Genomic DNA, 10,319 nt, shown 5'->3' on the forward strand with positions numbered 1-10,319 from the left:
CAGACATGGATACTGGGAGCCAACCGTTCAGTTAGGAGAGCATGGTACTTAGCGGGCAGGGAGTGATTGTAACTAATGTGACAGATAAGGGTCTGCTAAATTTATAATGGGGATGAACATTATGAAAAACTGTTTTGTTGAAATAGTAGATGCCTTGCATGCCTCTCTTCCCCATATGTCCCCTTCAGGCCAGCGGACTGCTCAGAACCACTTGAAAGTTCTACAAGCGGAGTTTGCCAACAACAAGGTGAAATCTGCAGAATTCGAGTACAAGACATTTGGTCTGTGTAACCCAACACAGAGACTATCATCTGGTCCCGGAGTCAAGAATAGAGACTATCAAGCCCTGCTGGAGCCTCTGCAACTCGAAGACCACCCTCTTGTCCAAGCTGCAAGAAGCCTTGTACCATTACCAACGGGAGAGTTCCAGTCCAGTTAGTCAACCTGTCTGATGCTGCTACTGTTTCACCCTAATATACCTCAGTAGCCCAGTTGTATCTCATAGAGTTAAAGGACATCTTAACAGAACATATGGTGGCCAGACAGCGTGCAGCCCAAGTGGCTGAAGGATCCAGTCCGAGTCCACCCGAGCCCTGGTGGGCACAACTCCAAGTTGGAGACGACACTACCCCAAGGGACCAAGTCAAGAGAGTCCTCAATGTCACCAAAAGGTACCATGAAGCTTTTAGCAAACACCCCACAGATTTTGGGCATACGTCCATGATCCAACACCAAATCCTCACAGACCACAACCCACCTATCAAGGAAAGACACTGCCCTGTCTCCCCAGGCATGTATCAGACTGTCAAGAAGATGCTGGCTGACATGAAAGAGGCAGACGTCATCCAAGAGAGTCAGAGTCCCTGGGCGGCGCCACTTGTCCTGGTCAAGAAAAAAGACGGAACCATCCGCTTCTGTTCAGGAAACTGAACAATGTCACACATAAGGACGCTTATCCTCTGCTAAGGATCGAGGAGTCACTTACAGCCCTTGGGTCTGCTGCTTACTTCTCCACCCTGGACTTAACCAGCGGATATTGGCAAGTGCCCATGGCTGTGGAAGACCGGGAGAAGACAGCCTTCGTGACACCCATGGGACTGTTCGAGTTAAAAAGTATGGCATTTGGGCTATGTAATGCCCCTGCTACATTTCAGCGTTTGATGGAAAGGTGCCTGGGCCATCTAAATTTTCAAAGTGTCCTATTGAACCTGGACAATGTCATTGTGTATTCCAAGTCCTACCAGGAACACCTGGTCAAGCATGGGCTGATGATCATGCCGTCAAAGTGTCACTTGCTCAAACCTCAGGTACACTACCTGGGTCATGTTGTCAGAGCCGAGGGAGTCCAGCCCAATCCTGAAAAAGTGGAAGTTGTCAAGAACTGGCCTACCCTGCGCACGGTGAAAGATGTCAGAAGCTTTCTGGGATTTGCCTGCTACTACTGCCGCTTCATTCCCCACTTCACCCGGATTGCAGAAACCCTGACAGCTTTCTTACGGGGTACGGCGAAGGAGAACTACAATGGGAATACCTGTTGAATGGGCTGAATAGCAAGAGACAGCGTTCCAAGCTCTTAAACGTCTGCTGACAGTACTACCCATCCTGGTGTACCCAGACTACAGTCAGCTGTTCCGGTTATATACCGATGCCAGTTTCGAAGGTCTGGGAGCCGTCCTGTCCCAAGTCCAGGAAGGGCAAGAGCAAGTATTTGCCTATGCCAGTCGTAACCTGCGAGGAGCAGAGAAGAACGATGCAAACTACAGCTCATTTAACGTAGAACTGCTTGCCCTGGTATGGGCCGTGACCGAAAAGTTAAAAGACTACTTGGCTGCCACCCCATTTACTGTCTACACAGATGATAACATGTTGGCCCACCTGAACACAGCCAAGTTGGGTGCCATTGAGCAACATTGGGCTTCAAGATTAGCCAATTACAGTTTCACCATCAAGTACACAAGCGAAAAGCCGAATGTCAATGCCGATGTACTGTCTCGGATGATCCCCGGCGAAGAACCACCTGTCGAAGATGTGTGGGAGGACGTGGAGATGCCCCCATTTTATCAACAGTTTGTAAACCAGAATGTTGTGACCGCCCTGATGGAGGGTGAACCCAGGTCCAAAAAGGTTAAAGAAGACCTGTACACCTGGAAGACTCTTAAAGATGAAGGTCGAGTCATGGGGGATCTGTTGGACTACCTTCTGGCGAAAAAGGTACCAACAAAAGTGAAAGGCCTAACCAGTTGGTCGTGCTAGACCATGTCAAGTTGTCTCCTACCCGATCCGGATACACGTATGCTCTCACCATGGATCACTACTCTAAATGGGTTATCGTTGCCCCCATCAAAGATCTTACAGCCAAGACAGCGGCCCAGATGTTCTACTCCAATTGGGTGCAAACCCTTAGGTGTCAAGAGTCTGTCCTAAGAGACAGGGGAACGGCCTTTGAGGCCCAACTCTTCCAAGAGCTGTATCAATTCCATGCCTGCAGGAAACTCCGGACTACTGCTTATCATCCCCAGGGGAACGGGCTCAGTGAGCGCATCAACCAAGTCTTTATCCACATGTTGTGAGCCGCCTCTATGTCAAGACAAGAAGAGTGGCCCCGACTGCTGCCCGAACTATTGGAGATCTATAATAACACAGTCCACTGTTCTACGGGGTACACCCCTTTCTACTTGATGATATGGCCCCATGGACAGCTGCCCAAAGACCGAGCATTTGGGCTCCAAGGCCCGTTCAACAACTCTCTGCAAGCCTCCCTGGAGTGGGTCTTTTACCACCAGAGAAGAATCCAAGAGGCCAAAGAAATTGTCAGCAAGAAGAAGGGTGAGGCCCAGCAGAGACAACAGGAGGGTTATAACCTTAATGCTTCTGCCAAACCACTTCAGTTGGGCGATAAAGTCTGGATGCGGAAGTTTCCAAGGATCTACAAGTTAGACTCTATCTGGGAGACAGAACCGTACACGGTGACTGCCATACCCTATCCAGACTCTGATGCATATGAAGTACAAAAGTCTGGGTATGAGCCACAAGTTGTTCACAGAAACTGAATCAAGTTGTGTCTGAAAGAAGATCTACCAGTGCTCCCAGCACCACCTCCTCCAGATGTCAGACCTGTGAAAGAATATGTCCCAGGTGAGGGAATCCACCCCTCCATGGATTTCCCCATGTTTTCTCCAACTCAGCCTGAAATCTTCTGTGTATCACTAACCCCGGGGCCGGTTTAACCAACACTAGTCTCCACACCAGTCCCAGTCTTGTCACCATTGGCTCCAGCCTATATGCCTGTCTCTAGAGTACCAACTCAGTCTCCAGCCTCTCCAGTGCAGATGCCAGCAACTCTGGGTCCTGCCAGCCCTGGACCAATGCCCGCTCTTGAATTCGTTGAGGAAGGGCTCAAGGGCTCCCGAAGACGCAAGAGTTCCAGTTCCCCCAAAGTGGTGTTGCGTAGGTCCCAACGGTTGACACCAGGACAAATTCCTGCCAGGTACAAAGATTGACTCATAATGTAAAGTTACGTACCACACCTAGTCAGTTCACATATGGTAAAAGTAGTCCACACATATGCAAATAGTTAAGATAGGACTGTAACATTATTTGTCGTCCCAGTCCACAAGTTCTAAATACATACAGTTATGTGTCTAATGTTTTCTCTCCTGTCCACGTGTACAGGGTACTCTACTGGCCAGAGGGTTCACCTGATATCTAGATAATGCACGTAAAGCGACAGAATTGATAAATGTAAAGGTAACACATTTGTATAGTGTAACAACATATATTGAGTTCTGGGGAGTTGAGAACCGAGGGGTCCCAGCAGCCATGGTATTGGATAGATCCGTGAATCTATGTATATTGATATGTATATTGTTGTCTTGAGTGTCATCAGAAAGCACTTACAAAATCAAAAGATCCCCTTATTTTTAAAGAGCATGTATGGACATTCACCATGCCACATGGATTCATTCTTATCTTGTTTTGTAATCCAGACTTGAGAAGGACATTGTGTATAAATGCCCCAGGAACTGTCACTAGGCCTCAGTGGCCACTTCAGTCCTCCACCCTCCAGGACTGGGCATCGAGGACGACTTTAATTAAGAGGGGGAGTTTGTGGTGGCCCAGCATGGGAGGTGTTACCCTGTGCTCCTGCTGTCCTGTCAGGCAGCCTCCTTCTGTGTCCCCAAGGTCCCCTGCACTTGTTTCCCCATTGTAAATATCCAGGTAAAACCTTTTTTTTCATATATATATCAACTGGCTCCAGTAAGTTAAACAGATTTGTAAATTACTCCTATTAAAAAATCTTAATCCTTTCAATACTTATGAGCTTCTGAAGTTAAGGTTGCTCTTTTCTGTCTAAGTGCTCTCTGATGACACGTGCCTTGGGACCCGCCCAGTTTAGAGGAGGTTTGCTATGGGGATTTGCTTCTAAACTGGGCGGTTCCCGAGACATGTGTCATCAGAGAGCACTTAGACAGAAAAGAACAACCTTAACTTCAGAAGCTCATAAGTACTGAAAGGATTAAGATTTTATAACAGAAGTAATTTGCAAATTTGTTTAACTGTCTGGAGCCAGTTAATATATAACTTTAAGAGTTATACCATGTGATATGTCATGTGATTGTTACCCAGGAGGTACCAGTGACCAGGTTATCCCAAGAGTGACCTATGGGCTCCCTGCTAGTCTCCCCCATATAAGCCCTGGGTGGAGCTAGCTTCGCTCTCTTTGACCTCTGCTCTTCTGCTAAGCTGAGGTCCAGTGCAGTTGTGCCTAGTGTGTGTGTCCAGAGTGTTGGAGACCTCAAAGTCAAGTCCTGCAGCCACCATCAAGTCAAGTAAGCTAAAGTCACAACTTTATGAGTCAAGTCAATTCAGTCCCTGTCATCTGTCAAGTCAGCGTGGTCTGCATTCTATTGTCCAGTCCTACTACAAGTCCCAGCAAGCCCTTAAGGTCTCTGAAGTCACTGGTCCCCTCCTTGGGCCTGGCTGAACTATATAGACTTTACCAACTGTCTACCCTCAGGAAGGCTACTGCTGTCCGTAACTTGGCGTCTGAGTCTTTATTGCCCCCCCCCCTGCCTAGTCCAGGATCCAGCGGCATACCTTTGGGTAGTTATAGGCTAAACCACGCCCTGGCGTCACGAATACAAGGGGTTAAGGCCATCTGCCCCTAGGGTAACAACATCTGCCCTACATCTCACACCCCACCACCACATAATAAAACAGACAGAACATTTCTGGAATTCACCAATAATTCTTGATCATTAGAATTTATTTATACATCTTGCATCATGTTTGCCTTTCTCAGCTGTATATCTAGACAGCTAAGGAAGGCAGACATGTCAAAGCATGTCCTGTACCATTACCTGTACATACATATGTATAAATAAACCCTATCGATTAAGCATTATTGGCGAGTGACAAGAATACTGCTTAATTGCATGTTAGGCTGGGTTCACACCACATTTTTGCAATACAGTTCCCGTATCAGGTTTTTGAGGAAAAACGGATTCCTGAAAACCTGACTTAACTGTATCAAAACGCGTGTACAAATTTAAACCCGTATAAAGTTACCGTATACGGTTTGAAAAATGACATCCGGTGCATCCGTTTTTTAAGAAAAAAACGTATACGTTTTTAACTTTTTACTCCATTTTGAATAAAGTTTTACTTGTTTGATTGAAATTCCAAGTAAAAAAAAACTGTGCAAAGTCAAAAACCGTATGGTGAAAACCGGATGGAACTGTATGCACATACAGTTCTGTACGGTTCCCATTGACTCCCATGTAAAAAAAAAAAACGTATACGGTTTAATACAGTTTTTCCACCGGACCTAAAACCGTGGTAGACTACGGTTTTGGGTACAGGAAAAAAAACTGACAAAACCGTACAGGATGCAAAACGGACACAACCTGATGCATCTTTTGGCATACGGTTTTCAATGGAGAGTCAATGCATACGTTTTCCAATACGGTTCCATACGTGGGAACTGTATTGCAAAAACGTGGTGTGAATGCACCCTTAGATGGTGTGTTCAACCAATCACGGCTGATCCCTAATGAATATGTAAGAGGTTGGAGTTCCTGACGTCAGGGAGAGAAAAGTCAGGGAGAGAAAAGTCCCGGAGCAAGCCAGGTAAGCTCAACCACAAGATGGCCTCCACCATAGGAAATAACGGTGCTAAAAAGTGAGAGTTAAAAAAGAGCTACTAAACATTTGGTGAGATGAAAAGCTGCAGGAGAACAGACGAGTGCTACAATAGGGACAACGTAAGTGCATTGCAATGTTATCTAACTTTGTGATAGGGAGAGAAATAACAATGATTGTTCTATCCCGGAGGTCTCTCTTAAGTCTTCTTGAATTCCAGTGTGTAACAGTAGCAAAATTGTTAAAAAATGGGTTAATATTTATGCAAACCACTGTACATGTATGTTTGTATTTATATTCATACCAATTTGTTCATATGCTATATCTCATTTGTGCTATACACTATTTGATTACTAACACTTATCTGTCTACTTGGCAGGCTGGGATGTAGAGGCTGGAAATTCTGAAGGCATTATTCCTGAAGTGCTCATTTCATTTTCTGCTCCCAAAACATGTGCCATTCATTTTGCTGGAAAACACCACTTTATTGCTGGGAGATTTTTACCTTACGATATACAGAAGAAATTTGATTTGAACCTACCAAAGTTTCCAGGGACAGAATGTGTGATGGAGCTTTAGAACAAACTACCAGCTTTCAAAACTTTGACCTGGGAATAAATGTAATACAAATGTGTGTATTTTTCTGTATATGTGTGTTTTTAATAGAAAGGAGACATTAGGCTTTTTGCTGGAATATATACAATTACAAGGAAATGTGCAGAGAAATGCAAGTTTAAATGTCACTAGGTCACAGCTAATAAATGACCAACCTGCTGTCCATGGGTCACACAGCGCCATCCTGTCCCTTACAAGTGGTCATGAGCCTTAACAATGAAATAACAGTATAAACAGCTAGAGAAATAGGAAAATACAACTACAGTACAAAATGTCAGAAATTCAAGTGTTCAATTATAGCTGGTGTCATTTAAAAATTTTTTGTATGTTTCTTTACCCCTCTGCAGCTCTGATTTCTTCACGTTCTGTGGGCAGGCACTAGTGTGATCCTGTGACAAGGAAGCAGCTGTACTTCCCAGGAGTACATTGCAATGCCTTGGTAACTGCTGCCTTCCTCAACTGACCTGTATAAAAGTATTCACTTACACACAGCTTCAAGATCTCACTAATACATCGAACTATGTAAACTTATTTCCCTGCATTTTTTTCTCCACTGGCCCACCAATTCATCCTTATTATTTGTGCTTTATCTATAAGCCTTGTAGAAGGGGACCCTTCAAACAGTATTGTCAGCAAGCAAACAGACCCAAACAGGCAAAGTTCAGTAGTCTTGGGTTTATTGCAACAATTCCCATACAGCAATAAATCATGCTTGCAGTATAAAAGAAACTTAAACGTCCCTGACATCAGGTTCTTAACATAAACATAAACTTATGAGTTTCATACCCCAAACTGGGCACATTCAGTCCCAAAGTCAGTCTTTTTGGTGTAGTTCATCAATATCCAACATACCACAGACAAGCTGATCCGTTTCAGAGAAACTCCTCTCTGCTGTTCTCTAGCAGTGCTCACACAGCTGTGAGATCAGGTTCAGGACTAAAACACACACCAAAACTTAAGTATGTAAGTGTCTTTATCTGCAGAACCTTCAGTCACTCCCAGAACCTGGGCCCAAATTCAATGTTATGTCACTGAGGCAAGAAGCTTCATGCTTATTTTCTTACCATTGTGGAAATATACACAAACATTATCATGGAATGATCCCTTAAAGAGTACCTGTCACCAAATAACATTTTTAATATAGTGTTCCTTGTGTAATAAGCAGACACATTCCCATTCACTTGCTTTTAAAATGATCAACATTAATATGTTTAAAATGTTAAATAAAAAAACAGCCACTAGGTGGCTCTGTTCTGTTCCCTGACACAATTAATACAGTGAGTTCGGTCTCCTTTCAGCCTGGCAGGAGTCCAAACTCAGGAAATGCTTCTCTGCACTGAGCTTTATTGACAGCTGAACAGAAAGTAAAAGCTTCACAGATTCTCACAGAAAGCTGCACAGACTAAAAGCTGCTGGACAGCCTCACCGATAGCAACACAGACTGAAACATACACAGAGCCTGAGGTCTACTATTCATCACAGCACTGCAATTATGTGATGGTGGAAGTGATCCCCCAGCAGGCTTCAGTGATGTTATGCCTACTGGGAAACTCCCACTTTCTCCTGCTGTGGAATTGCACTATTAGAGCAAGCTTTTTAAAGCTGTGAAATTGTTTTTAAGGGCAGGAGGGGTGTTAGGAGTAGTTAGGGAACATAGCCTGAGGTAATTGAGAACAGCTTATTTGGTGACAGGTACTTTTTAAGGTAGAAAGTCTATTAAAAAAATTGGAAGGATGTAGATACTTTGTTAGGCCTCCAATCTGGTTGACCACCATATCTCTAAACTCAGTTAGCCTTTCTAAATCATTACCAAATATAGTGATAAATGTTTCTACTGTATATTTTGATATTAATGTGGTAGAGGGTGTGATGCAAAGGTCAGATGGAATTACCCTAGGGGCAGATGGCATTAGCCCCTTGTTTTCCTGACACCAGGGCATGATTTATCCTCAATACCACCAGAAGGTATACCGATGGATCCACGGGGGCAATAATGACTCTGATGCCAAGTTACGGACACAATAGCCTTCCTGAGGTTAGACTGGTGGAAAAGTCTATACAGTTCAGCCAGGCCCATGGAAGTGACCAGTGACTTCAGAGACCTTAAGGGCTTTCTGGGACTTGTAGTAGAGGTGGACAATTTAGTGCAGGCCACATTGACAAGACAGATGTCTTTCTCTTGACTGACTTGTGACTGACAAGACTGTGACTGTGGCTTACTTCCCATACTGGGCGACCACATTGAAGAACAACTCGACAAAAAAAGGTGTTTCCATTGTAATTATTCATTAGAGTCCTTTGGACTAGTGTTTGCTAATTTGCAGCCCAAATATATGCAAGCAATTGATAGCAACAAGACCCTATTGATATAACCTGATGAGGACAAATGGAAATCACCCACTATTACTCTTAAGAGGAGACTTATCAAATCCTGTGCAGAGGAAAACTTGACCAGTTGTCCAAAGCAACCAATCAGATCGCTTCTTTCATTTTGCAGAGGCCTTTTCAGAAATGAAAGTAGCGATCTGGTTGGTTGCTATGGGCAAATGGTCAAGGTTTCCTCTGCACAGGTTTTGATAAATCTCGCCCATGGTGTGTATATTGATACATGACAACAGTGCAAAAAGTTTGAGTGAGAACAATCCCCATTTTAGTGCTGATATGGTATGTATATCTTATACAAGCAGACGTGCATATTTCCTGTATGGGAAGAAAATGTCCTGCAGGTAAGCAAAAGTGTTTCCAATTATTACACTATATTGGGGAAGTCCTATTTAACCATTCTGACCACAGACTTCTTTGGAAAATGAGAGTATGTTCACACACAAAAAAAAATATGACCGTATTAAATTTACTGACATATTTTAAGCTCTTTCCTGGGGTGGATGAAATTGTCTGTCACCATTATTTGGGTTTCATTATGCTGTATAAATGACATCTTAACTTTATTCTACTTGTCAATACAATTACAGTGATATAAAATGTATATAGTTTTTGTTATGGTTAACTACTTTTAAAAAATAAAAAACGTATTACCACAATCTGGCGCCTATCACTTTATTACTTTTGCATCTATAGATTTGTATGACTGTTTTTTTGTGGAATAAGCTGAACTTTATAAAGGTAGATGTGAATTTTTTATTACTTCTAATTCCATTTTTTGGGGAGGCAATGAGACAAAAGAACAGCAATGCTGACTTTTTTCTACACTGTTCACCGTGCATGTAAAATAACATGACCTTATGGTTATCTCGGAACCAGGCCATTGTTGGCAAGTGTAATGTGCAAAACACTGTTGGCACCTTTGAATGCACATTTTAAAATATTACATTTTCCTTTTTTGCTTTAAACAACAGAAACAATAAACTTGTCTTACTGCTAAGGCTAGGTTCACACAGTGTTTATTCAAGCATATTTCATTTGTAAAAATGCAGCTGCAAAGTCGCGGACATATTGTGTCTGCATTTTTAACATAAATGTGGTGGCCCAGTATGGGAGTTGTACCCCCGAACCCCTGCTGCCCTGTCCGGCAGCCTTCCTACAGTAACCCCTAAGCCCCCTCT

The 10,319-nt window shown here is 43.5% G+C and overlaps 1 protein-coding gene across 1 annotated transcript in view; it reads left to right on the top strand.

Moving 5' to 3' along the window:
• YJEFN3 (YjeF N-terminal domain containing 3) overlaps positions 1 to 9,958 on the top strand; it is a 358,474-nt gene extending 348,516 nt beyond the window's left edge. Inside the window, exon 6 of the mRNA XM_056518218.1 lies at positions 6,521 to 9,958. Within this exon, the coding sequence (XP_056374193.1) occupies positions 6,521 to 6,720 (200 nt within the window). The 3' untranslated portion in view covers positions 6,721 to 9,958. The remainder of the gene's footprint in view (positions 1 to 6,520) is intronic.
• Positions 9,959 to 10,319: the final 361 nt, after the last annotated feature.

This window comes from Hyla sarda, chromosome 1 (assembly GCF_029499605.1).
Source record: "Hyla sarda isolate aHylSar1 chromosome 1, aHylSar1.hap1, whole genome shotgun sequence".
Lineage (NCBI taxonomy): Eukaryota > Metazoa > Chordata > Amphibia > Anura > Hylidae > Hyla > Hyla sarda.